This window comes from Urocitellus parryii, chromosome 7 (genome assembly GCF_045843805.1).
Source record: "Urocitellus parryii isolate mUroPar1 chromosome 7, mUroPar1.hap1, whole genome shotgun sequence".
Lineage (NCBI taxonomy): Eukaryota > Metazoa > Chordata > Mammalia > Rodentia > Sciuridae > Urocitellus > Urocitellus parryii.
Genome location: NC_135537.1, coordinates 125,927,136 through 125,944,108, shown reverse-complemented (window position 1 = coordinate 125,944,108; position 16,973 = coordinate 125,927,136). Strand labels below are relative to the sequence as shown.

Below are 16,973 nucleotides of genomic sequence, written 5' to 3'. Positions count from 1 at the left end.
TGCCACGGACCCTGTAGTTCTCCCAGTTTCCCTTGCCACATGAAAATAAAAGAAGAATGTCACAGCACCCTGAATGTAGCATCTTCTTCAAAGTCCAGCATTTTAAGTTTTCTTCCTGTGGCCTCAACCCATGAGCAGGTAATGCGGATGTTAATTGGTATTACCTAGATCCAGACCAGAGGAGTTTAGGAAACTTATGATTGAGTGTATGCAAGCAGGTTTCTTTACTGTAGTGTAGTTTGAGCCTTTAAGATGGGTCCATATATTCAGGGTTTGGCCACAGAATCTTCCTGTCCCACCCACCCTTGCCTCCACAGATCTGTTAACATTTCGGGAAACTGATTTCTTTTTCTGAGACACCTTTCAGGATGTAATGGCCTAGGGTTTGTGGGCATATTCCTCTCCTCCACAGGAGAGGAGCCTGATATATTTAATGAACTGGGGTGCGGGGTGGGGATCTCTCTTGCCTTTTCTCAACTACTTCTTTACTTCTGCTCAAGATCATGAAAATTCCTGAGTTCAGAAACCTAACTTTAAGGTGGATGATTTCTTCTTTTCCTAAATCATTTCTGCATCCCCATTAAACTGGGGAAACCAAAGAGACAGTACATTCTTGAAGTTTCCACCACTTGCACATTCAATTAGTAAGTGCAAAATCACTGTCGGAATAAATTATAATCTTATTAAAAGCAGATGTGAGAAATTTTTAAGAAAGCAAAGTCACACATTTTATGTTCCTTTGCAATCAAAATGAGTTTAGATTTCTAAAGGGTGTTAAAAATTAAGTGTTGTATTACATTTTTTTAATTAGATCTTATTTTTTAGAGCAGTTTTAAGTTCCCAGCAAAATTGAGCAGAAGATACAGAGATTTCTCATGTGCCCCTGCCCCTTCCTGATACATTCATTGCAATTGAGGAACTACATTACCACATCCTTTTCAGTCATTATCCATAGTTCACATTACGATTCACTCTTGGTGTACTTTCTATGGATTTGTACAAATAAATAATGACATATATCATATGTATCAAACCACCATCATAGTATCAAACAGGGTATTTTTCACTGTCCTAAAAGCCCTCTGCATTACATGCATTTTAATCTTTTCTAAGCACATAATTTCTTCTTGCAACAAAACACAAGAGTTTACATGGCTTCACTGAGTCATGGTAACACAGACTCAGTGTCAATTTAGCCCCCGGAGATAATCAAAAACAAAGGACTTCTCTGTATAAGCACATGAATGGCAGCTGGCAGTGTCCAGGGACCCATTTGACTTCTGTGTTTGTCCCACTTTGGCAGAGTTGTCAAAGACTGGGCCATTTTCTTTATATCCCTTCCAGTGCTGCGAGCAGTCTAGGACCTGACACACTGTGAGTCCTGTTGGGTCATGTTATAGAACAACTCCAGGGTGAGGTCCTTTATTCCCCCTCAACTCACATGACAGATGACATACATACAACATACTTCCATAGATGCGCTTCAATCTAATAATACCCCAAACGATTTTGTAGAAAAGCAAACTTGATAGCATTATTTATATTGCTGTATTGTTTGTAAAAATGTTTCATAACCATGGACATATACTGGCTACTAAAAACTTTTAAAGGAAAAAAATCAATATGGCCTATATTTTATTAACTCCTTTGTACTTTGTTTTTTGTAATAAATCATGACTTTTGTATATATATTTTCACCAGATTGGCAAGCAAACAGTGATATTATACATACAAAAACATTTTTATTAAACACAGGCCTGGCAAAAACATACATAATACAGTTCACATGACCAATAGAAACAGTCTTTCTGTCGGAGAAAGTGTTATCCTGTAAAGCTTCTGAACAGACAGTCTGTGTTAATAAGGTCATATGTGGCTAGAGCAGAAAAATGTAGCTAATGGGACTTGGGAACAAAAATTTTAATTTTACAATTTAATTCATTTGCATTTAAATGGCCAGATGTGGCTAGTGGCTGTCATATCAGACATGGTAGGCCTGAAACATTTTTATTTGGGCACTGCAGTGTATGGCCAAGAACAGTGGGTAAGGATTTGCCTTTTATCAGCTGGTTTTCCCATAAAGAACAGCCCCCCATCTGGCTTCTAAAAGGGAACTTTCATCCTCTTTCCTAAAATGGCTGTAGCTCTTAAAGGTCTTTGTGTGTGTACATGTGTGTGCTGTGTGTGTGTGGTGCTGGGGATGGAACCCAGGGTTTTGAACATGCCTGACAAGCACTCTGAAACTGAGCTACATCCGCACCCATTCAAGGTCATTTTTTAAGTCCACCACAGTTACTTCCCCCACTAAATTCTCCTGGTTCTCTTCCCCAAGGTTGTCTTAGCATGGGCTGCTGTAATAAAATAACAAAGTTTGCTTTATATTAGGACTATGTGGTACTGGTGAAGGGAGAGATCATCAAATAAAGGAGTTATGGGCTTGGGGTGTAACTCAGTGGTAGAGCACATGCCTAGCCCTGTATGATGACCTGGGTTCAATCCCCAGCAATGTTAACAAAACAGGAAGGAGGAGTGGGGAGAGAAGGAAGAAGAGGAGGAAGAGAAGAAGAGAAGAACAAAATGGAAGAGAGGGAAAAAAAGCAGAGAGAACACGTCCCAATAAATTTTATGAGAACAGAATTAAGTTGATTTCAAAATCAAAGACATTGTGAGAAAGGAAAATAATAGATCGACATTCCTCATAGATACAAATTAGCCAAATGTTAATAATTCAACTCACACAATATAAGAAAAGGATTATACAGTGTGACCAAATGGGATTATCCCAGGAATGCAAGTTTGGTTTTAACATTAAAAAGAAATCAGTCCAAGAAGTTCACCCTATTAATGTACTATATGAAAAAATATGTGATCATCTTTATATATGCAGAAAAGGCATTTGACAAAATTTAACATCCAGTTGTTAAATATCATAAAAACAGATAAAAGAGGTCATTTCCTCAACTTGAAGAACACCTAAGAAATTTTTGTAGTTAATGGTTAAAGTCCATTAAATGCTGTCCCTCTAAGTCTGGGAACAAAGCAAAGATGTCCACCCTCATTACTTTTGTTCACCATTGTAATGAAGGTCCTCAAGTAGTATGAGGATAGGAGTCTCAGGCAACAAAAGGTATGATAATCGTTGATTTTTTTTCTTTGCACTAAATTTAATCTTTACACTTCATGTTATTTTATTAAATAATTGGATATTTGAAGGAAAACTTAAATTCATATATAAATTATAACAACAAATTATCATATAACTCCAGACAAGAGAAAGACCATATTATCTCAGAATTCTCAGAAGTCCTGTGTGGGTTCAAGTATACAAGTAATAAACAACATCCTCTTTTCAGATACAGAGATTCCACATAGTAAGAACAATATTTTTCTATTTTAACCTAACAGTATTCATTTCAGTAGATCCTTCAGGAAATCTCCCAGAAGAAACCTGTTCACCTAATTTGAATGTAGTTAAAAGTAATAACTTTGGTGGCAGATGTGGTACCCTTGTACTTCCTGTTGAGCCTTGATGTGGCCTCAGACTCCTTCACTGCTCTGGTCAGTTACTCCAATAAATCTGAGTAGGCACAAGGGGGAAACCTATTTTCTATCACTATTAATAGAGTCCTTTTACTTGAAAGGTAACATATCTGTGATTCAGGCTGTATTCACTCATTTAGACTGACCCATCTAGCACTGATCTGATTAAGGATGTCTGTCTTTCCTTTAAAATGTTAAGATATTCATACTTTAAAAGAGTTCAGCCATTAGAATCTACAGTGTAGAAAGAGTATGTGTAAACCGTGAGCAATGGCACACACCTGTAATCCCAGCCACTCAGGAAGCTGAGTCAGGATGATCAAAAGCTTGAAGCCAGCCTGAGCATCTTAGAAAGCTCCTCTCTCAAAACAAAGGAAGGTCCGGAGATGTAGCTCAATGCTACAGCACTTGCCTAGCATGCACAAGGCCATGGATGCCATCACCAGGAACACAAAATTTAAAAAAAAAATGTATATATGTGTGTGATAACTATCTATGTAAAGTTCATAAAGAATCTATTAGTTTAATCTACATTCTGTTAATCAGGAGTCTCTGGATATCATTCAGGTCACTGAATTGCATTCATCATGAGGTAGGTGCACTTAACATTTTTTAACAGTTCCAAAAGTTAAGGCAAAGATTCGGACCCAGAATTCTACAGGGCAAGTCACAAGCAAGTGCAAAGGCAAGTCCAGACCCCAAGGGAGAGGGTTTGCGCACAGGCTGGCACTCTGCACTTACAGAGTGAGCCAGACCCTGCAGGGTACCCTTATAATTCACAGCAACCTGAACCACTGCATTAGAAATGGGGGCCTTCTGGATGAAGAAGAAGGGAGGAGGGGAGAGTGTGGGGAAGTACTGGGGAGCAAAATCTAGCAAATTATGCTATGTGCATGTACAAATATACCACAATTAAGCCCGCTTATATAGGATGATAATGCACTAATTAAAATTATAGCAATGATGATGGGAGATCAGTAGAGAAGAACAAGTTGATCTGGGGCAGAGAAGAGGAGAAGAAAGGGGAAGGTATTGGAGAAGAAGACAGCAAATTGGGTTATGTGCATGTACGAATATAGCATAATGAGCCCCACTATTATGTATAACTATAATGCACCAATAAAAAATTAAAAACAATAGAAAGGAAAAGAAAAAAAGAGATGGGGTCTTCAAGAAATTGCCACAATTTTGACAGAACCAAAATTGCAAAGTTTAATTTAAAGATGGTTTTTGATGTAAACCCTTCTTTACAAATTCCATCTAGCAGTTGAAAGAGGATCCCCTTAAAGTTGACTGCATATATCCATCACCCTGATCTATTGGAGGAAATAGGTCTTTGTAGGCTTTGGCTTCTGTATTTCTTTATTTGTGGGGGTGCAGGGCAGATACTGGGGATTGAACTCAGGGACCCAGGGGCACTTGACCACTGAGCCACATCTCCAGCCCTATTTTGTATTTTATTTAGAGACAGGGTCTCACTGAGTTGCTTAGCATCTCACTTTTGCTGATGCTGGCTTTGAACTTGAGATCCTCCTGCCTCAGCTTCCCCAGCCGCTGGGATCACAAGCGTGTGCCACTGCATCCGTTGGCTTCTGTGTTTCTGAGCTGCAAGCAGAAGCCTGGAGGGCTGCAGGAGAGTCAAGCTTTGGAGTAAGGTTGTAGCAGATATCATTCACAGATGATTTAAGGTCCACAGTGGAAAGAGGTTGTGTTTTCCAAAACACTATCAGCAGACAGTTGAGACTAACATTGCTGGAGCAGGGAATGTTTTTAAGGACCACACTGTGTGACACAGACTTTGCAAAGAATACTGAACAGGACAGTCCTTGTGGCATCCACCGCTGGTGACACCTCCCATTGCCTGGGTGGGGGAGCCAGAGGAATCTGAGGCAGATTGTTTCCAAGGACCTCCTGTCCCCTAACTCTTCCCCCTCTCACTCTCTCACTTCAGGGGGAGCTGACCATGACCGGCGACATGGAAAACTTACAGAACGCCCTGTACCTAGATATGGTGCCAGAGCCCTGGGCCAGGCGAGCCTACCCTTCCACAGCGGGCCTGGCAGCCTGGTTTCTAGATCTCCTCAACAGAATCAAGGAGCTGGAGACGTGGACAGGTGACTTTGCAATGCCCTCTACTGTGTGGCTGACAGGCTTCTTCAATCCCCAGTCCTTCCTGACTGCCATCATGCAGTCCATGGCTCGTAAGAACGAGTGGCCACTGGACCAGATGGCCCTGCAGTGTGATGTGACAAAGAAAAACAGAGAGGAGTTCCGGAGTCCTCCTCGGGAAGGGGCCTACATTCACGGCCTCTTCATGGAAGGTGCCCGCTGGGACACACAGGTAAGGCCTGGGACAAGCCAAGGAGTATTCTCTGGTGGGCTGATTAAATAAATGTTGCCTCCCATAAAGTCTGACTACTAAAGGAGATGTCCCTGAATCTTCCTACCTAGATAACCTTTCTTTCTTGGAGGTCATTTTTACTCAGTCAAGGGTAGTGGAGAGAACATAGACTTTGCAGATGGAGTAGAACAGAGCGGCTGAAAGCGAGCACTCTGAGCCAGACTGGCTCACTCTGAAAATCATCACCACCATTTAGTAACTCTGTGATCTTGAGTGTCGTTTGACCTCGTAAGATCTCAGTGTACTCAACTTCTAAATGGGAAAGTAGAGACACTGAAAATCGAAGAAGGTACTATGTAAGACTCTTGAAAGACGCCTGGCACATCGACTGTGCTGGAAAGTGCTAGGGACAGGCATCTCTGCTGTGATCTCAGGATATTCTTTAACCTCTCTGGTCCTACCTTCCTCATCTATGAACTCTAGATAGGCAGGAATTCCTTCTGCCTTTTATATTGTTCTATATCAGCAAAAAAAAAAGAGCCCAGAGATGTCATCTAAAGTGAATTTAAAAAAAAAATCTTCACTGAAAGCTAATAAAAATTAGCCAAGTCACCATAGATTGGAGATGTTTAGTCACAGTTAAGAAACTGGCAAACAGGCACCGATGGCTGAAGTAACCAAATGAGCAAAGGATAACTCTAAAGCAAGTTTACACTTGGTGTACACATGATCTAGAAAGTCTACCTAGTGCCGTATCCCACTCAGTGGATGACACTAAACTATTCCCAGAAGACAATACTAATCTGACCATGCAAAACTGTTAAAAGATCTTGAATACACCGGAAGTTCTATGAATATGCATATGAAAATGTATAGGGTTCAATGGTGTCCCTCCCAAAATTCACATCACCCAGAAGAAAAATGAAACCTTATTTATTTAGAAATAGGGTCTTTGCAGATGTAAGATGAAACCATACTGGATAACCACAGACCCTAAGTCCAATGACTGGACCCTTCAAGAAGTCCTTGGGGAGACATTAAAGAAAATGCCTTATGAATACAGCAGCAGAGGTGAATGTGATGTGGGTGCCAAAGAATGCCAAGGATTACCAGCAGCCACCAGATACTAGAAGTTTCTCCCTCAGAGCCTCCAGACAGACCACTCTGTCTACTCCTTAAGACCTCCAGCCTCCCAAACTGTGAGAAAGCGAGTTTGTTTATTTTAAGCCACCAAAGCTCATATGGCAATTTGTTAGACCAGTCCTAGGAAAACAATGAGAGAGCCAACAGAAAGGACAGTAAAGTAAAACAATATTCAAACAGCCCACATTTTAAGAGGGTTTCTCTCTCCATCTGAACCTTTGTAGAAGTCTGTCCATTGAGATCTCATACAGATTTTACTAGGTGCACGGTGGCCCAGGGCACTGAGCTAGGATCCCCAAGAACACCAAAATGAGACAAGTACAAAAAGGAAAACAGGAAAGAAGCCCAGAAGGAAGAGCAGTAACACTCTGGAAGAGTAAAAAGTATGTCAATTCTAATCACTACCCTCTCATTTTTTCATACCTTATGGCAAATTATAATTTTCCAAAAATCAATATCTGTCCCCCATTAACTCTTATTTTCAAGTGTTCTATCCCAGAAAGATGTCAGCAAAAATGAAAGTCAGTTTTGGGATATAGCTCAGTGTACAGCAAGCCCTTGTCTAGCAAGTGTCAGTGCCGCAGTCTGGCTGGGCACAATTCAGGAGCCACTTGTCAAAAGAAACAAACTTTATTTTTAAAACTACAAACGCCAAACAAAACAGCTCCTCAGGAAAAACCCTCAGAGCCCAACTGCCACCACCGGCTTCCACAAGCCTCTTTTAGCTCCTTCACTGTTTTGTAAAATAAACCCTGGTGAATTCGCTGCCCTCCTACCTCAAATACAGGGCATACTTGAGATCCTGTCTCAGGATCCCAACTATCAACTGCGGGGGTTGGGAGTCTCTTAGCATATGGAGGTGGTGCTGTTGATTGGACACTTATGCCCTCTGGTGATAGAATGCTGTTAGTAGCAGTCTCCTGTAGAGGTGGTGCTGTTGGTTGGAGACTTTCGCTCTCTGATAGAAAGGTGTTATTAGCAGTCTCCTGTTGTAACTTTTCCCCTGATGGCTTTTTCTGCTCTAAACTTCCTTCCTCTGTCTCACTAGCTTGAAAGACCTTCTCTTGTACTTGAATCTTTTCCTCATTCTGACTAACTTGAGAGACCTCTTTTACTTGAATCAATATGTCTTCTCCTTCCTCTACCTTTGTCTGATCTGAAGGCTTTGGACTAAGCAAACCAGATATGTTCGCCCACAATGTCAATGTGCCAACTGGCAGAGTCCCTGGGTTGTACTTTTCTATTCTTTTTAAATCTTCACCATGATGGTTCCATTGTGATATATCTAACAACTCCTCCTTAAAAAGCCATGGGCTATATTTTTGTATTGTATCAACGTATGCCCTGAGTATTCTTGATTTTACTGAGATGCCTCCTTCGTCTAACAATTTACTTAACACTCTTTCGGTTTGTTTTTTACTAATTGCTGATCCCGTATTTCTACTATAATACAACCCAGCAAGATAACACCAAACCAAACCGAGACAGAATCCAATAAAAATGGAACAACAAAATTTCATTATAGCCTTTCTATCCTCCTGACATGTGCATCCGTCCTTTCTCCCTATCTGTTCCTCAGACGCAAATAGTTTTTCCTCAGTTGTGAGCGATTTTTCTTCCGTCTCACTCATCTCCAGGGACTGAAATGTCCATCCGACCTTTCTTGGTGGCCCGTACGGGGAGCGAACCCACGACCTTGGCGTTATCAGCACCATGCCCTGGGTTTTATCCTCACAACCATACACACAGAAAAAAAATGGAAGAGTCAGGAAGTCTCCAAAAATTTTCCCTTCCATAAAACAGTACTAGCAAAAAAAAAAAATTAGAATGAACTTTTATCAAAACTCTGGAAACTAATCAAAGGCTTTCAGCAATCCAAAGAGTTATTCAAGAAAAAATGGCTGAATGCCAGTGAGAAACTTTGTAGCCATTTCTTTTCTTTGGGGTGTGTGTGTGTGTGTGTGTGTGTGTGTGTGTCTGTCTGTCTGTCTGTCTGTCTGTCTGTGTCGGGGGTACTACCAGGGCCTCAAACAAGCTAGGCAAATGCTCTGTTGCTGAGCAACATCCCCAGCCCTTTTTATTTTGAGATAGAGACCCAAAAAGTTCCCAGCCAGGCCTCAAACTTAGAATCCCCCTGCCTCAGCTTCCCAAGTAACTGGGGTTATAGGCCTGTGCCACTGTGCATGACAGCAGAAGAGAAAATCATCTCATTGCTTACCATTCTCATCTCTCATTCTCATCAATGAGAATAATAACTGACTTCTCATCAGAAACCATGAGTCCCAGAAGGCAGGAGGATTACATAGACAAAAAGCTAAAAGAAAAGATAGTCTATACACAGCAAAACAAAAATGAAGAAATAAGACATTTCCAGGATGGAGAAGAGAGAAATAGGAATTTGTCCCTAGCAGACCATCCTTCCAAGAAATACTAGATGGAAATAAGAGTACAGGGAGGGAATGGGGGAGAGAGGAGGGAAGGGAAAGGGAAACTGGGGACTGAATTAGAACAATTTATATTCCATGATTTTATAATTATATCAAAATGAATCCTAATGTTCTGGATAACTGAAAGAGAACCAATTAATAAAAGGAAAAAATAAATACTAAAGGGAATCCTTCAAGTTGAAACAAAAGAACACTAGACAGTAACTCAAGTCTACCTGAAGAAAAAAGTATAAGTGTATGGATGCACTTTTAATTTTTAACCTTTATTTTTCTCCTGAGTTAAAGGACAACTGTATAAGGCAATAGTTATAAATCTGTGTTGATAGGCATAAAATACATATATAAATAAATATGTGATTTGAATGATGAAAACAACCCAGAGGGAGGGAATGAAGCAAGGATTTATATACTATTGAAATTAAGTTGGAATTAATTTGAGGTATACTGTTATATGTTGAATGTTTTTTATAATCCCCAAGGCAACCACTGTGAAATAATTTTATAGTGAATTAGAAGATATCTATGAACATGAAAGAAGACTAATGTAAGAATTGAGGAATAAAAGCAAATACCAAAGTAGCAGACTTAAGTCCTATTTGATCAGTAATTACATTAAATATAAATGGACTAACTTATAATGAAAAGGCAGAATGAAATTTGTTCTTTTTAGTTACACATGACAGTAGAATGCCTTTTGGCCTATCATACATACATGGAGTATAACTTCCCATTCTTGTGGTTGTACATGATGTGGAATTACACTGGTAGGATATTCATATGTGAACATACCACATTGTGCTTTATATGTACCACATTTTCTTTATTTGTAGAAGAGCACCTAGGTTAGTTCCATAGCTTAGCTATTGTGAATTGAGCTGCTATAAACATTGATGTAGTTGCATCACTATAGTATGCTTATTTTAAGTCCTTTGGCCAAGAAAGGGGATAACTGTGTCAAATGGTGTTTCCATTCCAAATTCTCTGAGGAATCTCCATACTGCTTTCAAGGGTAATTGCACCAATTTGCAGTCCCACCAGTAATGTAGGAGTGTGCCTTTTTCCCCACATCCTCACCAACCTTGTTACTTGTATTCTTGATAATTGCCATTCTGACTAGAGAAAATTAAATCTTAGTTTTAATTTGCATTTCTGTAATTGCTAGAGATGTTGAACAATTTTTCATATATTTTCATATATTCATATTTCTTCTTTTGTGAAGTATCTGTTCATTCAGTTCCTTTGCCCATTTATTGATTGGGTTATTTGGGGTTTTGTTTTGTTTGGTTTGGTTTGGTATTAAGTTTTATGAGTTCTTTATGTATCCCAGAGATTAATGTTCTGAGGTGCAGGTGGTAAAGATTTTCTCCCATTCTGTAGGCTCTCTTTTTATGTTCTTGATTATTTCGTTTGCTATAAAGAAACTTTTTAATTTGATAAAAATCCCATTTATTGATTCTTGATTTTACTTCTTGTGCTTTAGGAGTCTTGTTGAGGAATCCAGTTCCTACGCCGACATGATAGAGATTTGGACCTACTTTTTCTTCTAGTAGGTACAGGGTCTCTGGTCTAATGCCTAAGTCCTTGATCCACTTTGAGTTGAATTTTGTGCAGGGTGAGAGATAGAGGTCTAATTTCATTTTATTACACATGGATTTCCAGTTCTCCCAGCACCATTTGTTGAAGAGGCTATCTTTTCTCCAATGTATGTTTATGGTGCCTTTGTCTAAGTGAGATAACTGTATTTATGAAGGTTTGTATGTATGTCTTCTATTCTGTATCATGGGTCTTCATGTCTGTTTTGGTACCAATATGCTGTTTTTCTTACTATAACTGTAGTATAATTTAAGATCTAGTATTGTGATGCCTCCTACTTCACTTTTCTTGCTGAGGATTGCTTTGGCTATTCTGGACCTCTTATTTTTCCAAATGAATTTCATGACTACATTTTCTATTTCTGTGAATAACATCATTGGAACCTTAATAGGAATTGCATAAAATCTTTATAATGCTTTTGGTAGTATGGCCATCTTGACAATATTAATTCTGCCTATCCAAGAACACAGGGGATCTTTTTCCATCTTCTAAGGTCCTTTTCAATTCTTTCTTTAGTGTTCTGTAGTTTTAATTGTAGAAGTCTTTCACCTCTTTTGTTAGATTGATTCCCAAATATTTTATTTTCTTTTAGGATAATGTGAATGGGATAGTTTTCCTAATTTCTTTTTTCATTTTGATTCATCACTGATATAGGAACACAATTGATTTATGGGTGTTAATTTTATATCCTGCAACTTTGTTGAATTCATTTGTGAGTTCTAGGAGTTTTCTGGTATAGCTTTTTGGGTCTTCTAAATAAATAATCATGTTGTCAACAAATTGGGATATTTTGAGTTCCTCTTTTCCTATTTGTATCCCTTTAATTTCTTTCTCTAATTGTTCTGGCTAGAGTTTCCAGGACTATGTTGAATAGAAGTTGCAAAAGGGCATCCTTGTCTTGTTCCAGTTTTAAGAGGGAATGCTTTCAATTTTTCTCCATTTAGAATGATAGTGACCTTGGGCTTAGCATATACAGCTTTTACAATATTGAGATATGTTCCTACTACCCCTAGTTTTTTCTTGTTTTTTGAACGTGAGTGAATTATTGTAGTTTGTCAAATGCTTTTTTCTGCATCTATTGAGATAATCATGTGATTCTTGTCTTTAAGTCTAGTGATGTGATTAATGTTTATTTATTTCCATATGTTGAACCAAACTTTCATCCCTGAGATGAACCCCCCTTGATCATGGTGCACTATCTTTTAAGTATGTTTTTGTGGGCAATTTGCCAGTATCTTATTAAGAATTTTTGCATCTATGTTCATCAGGGATATTGGTCTCAATTTTTTTCCTTGATGTGTCTTTGTCTGATTTTGGTATCAGGGTGATACTAGATATCTATGAACATGAAAGAACACAAGTGGAAGAATGAGGAACAAAAGCAAATACTGAAGTAGCAGACTTAAGTCCTATTTGATCAGTAATTACATTAAATATAAATGGATTAATCCTCATAATGAAAAGGCAGAATGAATTTTAAAAAACAAATGATAAACCCACCCATGATCCAACTGTAAGCTGTTTATAAGAGACATTTAAGATTCAAAGACATAATGGGTTGAAAGTAAACAGATGGAAGAAAATGCGCTATGAAAACAGTAACCAAAAAAGAGCGTAGGGACTAAACTATTATCAGATACAATAGACTGTATAAGACAAACACTGTTGCATTCCTGGAGAAAATGTAAGAGAGAGAAATTAGAGACAAAGTAGGACATTTTATGACAAAAAGGTCAAGCCATCAAAAAGATAAAATGAGTATAAACATATATGAACCTAACAAAAGAGCCCTCAAAATATATGAAACAAAAGCAAACAGGGTTGAATATCCAATTCAACCAGTGCTAATGATAAATGCTAATGGTTACAGAGTTTCTTTTTGGGATGATAAAAATGATCTTGAATAATGATTGGTAATGATTACACAGATTTGTAAATATGTTAAAAACCAATGAATTTTACACTTAAAGAGGATTAGTTTTAGCCAAATGTGTGGAGGCATACCTGTAAATTCAGCTACTCAGAAGGCCGGGGTAGTAGGATCACAAATTTGAGGCCAACCTAGATAGTTTAGTGATACCCTGTCTCAAAATTTAAAATGTGGGTATAGCTTGGTGATAGAGCACTCTTGGGTTCAATATCCAATACCAAGAACAACAACCAAACAAATTGAAAGGCGTTGGTTTTAGAGTATGCAAAATAAAAAAAGAAAAATAAAAAGTTCTATCTCTGTTCTTACTCCTTATCATAAACACTAAATTTTGGAGGACAAGGGGGCCCCCACTGCTCATTTTCATTCTGGTACTCACCATGCCTTGTATCAGCCTCTAAATGAACTGAAAAGGCACATCTTTCCCTTTAAATAAACTTCATGAAAACAAAACAAACACTATCTACAACATAGGAGCTCACATGATATAACACAACATGGACAGCATTAAGGAATTTGTGAATCACTCTGGATCATCATTTCCCAAAGTACGTTCCATAAAACAGCAGCATCTATGAGATGAACAGACTATGAAAAAAAAAGTGGGTGGGAGGGTTCCTGTGGTCCTGTTTAGAAAAAGATAATTTTTATCATCCCAAAAAGAAACTCTGTAACCATTAGGTTAAATATAGTTAAACTATTCATCTTTACTGCAAGAACTTCTTGCCTTCAGTGTGGCAAGTATACATTGTCAAGCTTCAAGTACATATCAATGGTGTGATGAGCACCATTTCCCAAATTTATTCAACCAAGGGACTCTCTTGTTCCTCAGAACATTTCTCAGGACTAGTAGAAAAAACTCAAGTCAACTAGAGTACTCTATTGAGACATCTCAGAAAATCATAGGGAGTTGGGTGACGGATATAGTTCAGTGGTAGAATGCTACAAGGAAGGAAGGAAACTCTAGGGAGGCTCCATCTGGAAAGTTAAAAATGGTTATATCTTTATTATATGATTAAAGTTAGATTATATATCTCTCTCTGCTCAAAAAGTTGACATAATCTAGAAGTGGATGAAATCGCATATGAAACTGAAGAGACGCAGAAACAGCACATAATCAAAGCCTTAAGAGCTAAAGCATTTGCACAGTTAGCATCTGTGTCTTCATCCTCTTTAAATTCCCAACACCTAGTATGACATCCATCAAACAGCTGCACTCAATAGTCTTATAAAAACGAATGAATGAGAAAACTAGGGCAAAGTCAAGCACCAATAATAAATAAAAAAACTTCTGGAACTCTATATCAAGAGGTGATTTTAGCCTGAAAAAATAGAAATGCATTTTCCCAGTATCAGATGCCTTCCACTGTGGGTGATAGAAACCAGAAGAGGGCAGGCAGAAAGGCAGCCAAGGACATCCCACTCTCTCGTTCCTTGGATCTTCTAACGGAAGCAAGGATGGCTGGCTGGGCTCTGGGTCTGATCTAAGATGGTTCTTCTCATGTTCTTATCCTCAGGCTGGGATCATTACAGAGGCAAAGCTGAAGGACCTGACACCCTCCATGCCTGTGATGTTCATCAAGGCCATTCCTGCAGACAAGCAGGATTGCCGCAGTGTCTATTCTTGTCCAGTGTACAAGACTTGTCAGCGGGGACCCACTTACGTGTGGACTTTCAACTTGAAGACTAAGGAAAATCCTTCCAAGTGGGTTCTAGCTGGAGTAGCCTTACTTCTCCAGATTTAGCTTTCTGAGAAAACAAGAAAAGAGGGTAGGCCAGAGGCTCCCTGTCAGACAGGTGGGTGAGGGTTACCACAGACACTTAGATAAGAAATCATAAGCACTCAACTTCTGTGGGATTCCCCTATGGGACATGAGAGAAGGGTGCCTAAAAGTGAAGCTGAGCTGGCTTTTGGGCCCAGGACCTCTGGTAGGAGAATTTGTAGTACTGAACCTCTTCTAATAAAGTGATTTATTCTTCAACTGTGTCTAGTCCAGACTTTTGGGAGTTTCTGAGTCATCAGGGATTAGGAAAAGTCCAAGAGAAACAAGCCACAAACACAAGCCCTGTTACATGATGCTATCCTCAATGCTCTAGCTCCCAAGGACCCCAAGCAGAATTGGCATCACCCGTGAATCAGCATCTCCATCTTCTTCAGCTGTCTGGGTGATTTGCCTGCATGTTATAGAAATACTGCACTTGATTAGAGGGTCACCCAAATTTTTCTGTAAAGAGCCAGAGAGCAAATATTTGAGGGTTTGTTTGCAGGTCATATTGTCTGTTTCAACTACTCTGCCATTGTAGCCCAAATGCAGCCTAGACAATATGTAAATGAACAGGTGGGCTGCATTCCCATGAACCTTACAGAAACAAGCAATGGGTCATTTTAATGATCCCTATTGTAAAGGCTAAGGGAAGTACATATGTGATGTTGATCTTTCATTAATTCACATATCTACTGTTTTTGTCTAACCTCTACAATTTTCTGAGAATACAACTGTGAACAAGCAAGCAGGTTGTTTCTCTGTATCTCTATTATTTTAAGATTACTTAAGAGGGAGAAACTCTTCCTCTAAAAGTGTAGATGAGTTTTCAGGACTCCAAGAGGCTATTTGGTAAGAAAAGTCTGGGAGGCTTTCCTCTGGGATCATTATTGCTTCATATTCTTGCAGACTTTATTATTATTATTATTAATTGCTACTTAATACAGTGGTTCTTAAACTAGAGCAGGTATTAACAAGTCCTCCAGGGAACTGAGAATATCTGATTTCATAGCCTTAACAAAATGACACTGCTGCTGGTCTGGAGGCCATACTTTGAAAACTGGATTTAAAACACCAAATTGGGCTGAGGATGTGGCTCAGTGGTAGTGTTTGCCTGGCACAAACAGGCCCTGGGTTCAATCTCTAGCAAAACACAACAGACACACATAACCCAAGTCCCATAATTCTATAAATCACTGTTATACAACATATAGAATCTAGTGCCATATTTTTCCATGATTTTCCTGCTTTCTTCCCTACAGATCTGCCTCCCCTTAAGTGGAGTTTTACTCCTCATCTTCATGCTATAAGGGAGTTAACAAATTGCTCTTGGACTCCAGGAACTCTAACTAAAATTGTGTCCCTTCTCCCCAACAACTAATACTTCCCATTATTTACCAACATCCTCTAGTTTCCTTCATATTGGTTAACCTGTCTTCAGAGAAACCGCTCTGCCCTTCTCATTAGCATCATTGCTCCTGACCCTCACACAAAACAGGGCAAGAGGGCCCCTCGAGAACACTAAGGTGGTTGAGGAGAGACATCTCACTGTAATGAAAGCAGGACACTTTGAGGCAGGCAGTTTTCGAAGATAAGGACAGTGGATGGGTTAGATAGATATGTTAATAAACCTCCAGACAGTATTAAAAACTAGATCAATACTATCGATTTCTTCCTAACACCTACTGGCAAAATAAGATAATAAAGATCATTTTAAAGCATAGAGTACAGTAGCAAATATGATAAACCAAGTAGCATGCTGGGAGGAAAAGAGGAAGTTTGAGGCACATGATCGAGTGGCAAGGAGATTCAAAAAAGGCATACCAAAGACAGATACAGCTGAGAAAAAGTTGTGCCCAGCACTGGTCCTGCACTCATGGCCTGAACTATAGTGGAGCACTTTCCTATTGGTGTGCTGAAACATTACAAACTTGTAGGTTTATATGGGCTGGTCTTGAAGATCAACTCCCATTTACATTCTTCAATGGAAAAATATGTTTGGAGGATAGGGCATGGGAATAATCCCAGCAGCTCAAAAGGCTGAGGCAAGAAGATCCCAAGTTTAAAGCCAGCTTCAGCAATTTAGCAAGGTAATGAGGTAACTTAGTAAGACCCGTCTCAAAAAAAAATAAATAAATAAATAAATAAACAAATAAAAAGGGCAGAGGTTATGGCTCAGTGGTTAAACACCCCAGGGTTTAACTCCCGGTACAAAA

General features: G+C 39.0%; 1 protein-coding gene across 1 annotated transcript in view; it reads left to right on the top strand.

Moving 5' to 3' along the window:
• Dnah9 (dynein axonemal heavy chain 9) overlaps nt 1-14,739 on the top strand; it is a 340,627-nt gene extending 325,888 nt beyond the window's left edge. Inside the window, exons 68-69 of the mRNA XM_026390513.2 lie at nt 5,492-5,881; nt 14,512-14,739. Of these exons, the coding sequence (XP_026246298.2) occupies nt 5,492-5,881; nt 14,512-14,739 (618 nt within the window). The remainder of the gene's footprint in view (nt 1-5,491; nt 5,882-14,511) is intronic.
• Nucleotides 14,740-16,973: the final 2,234 nt, after the last annotated feature.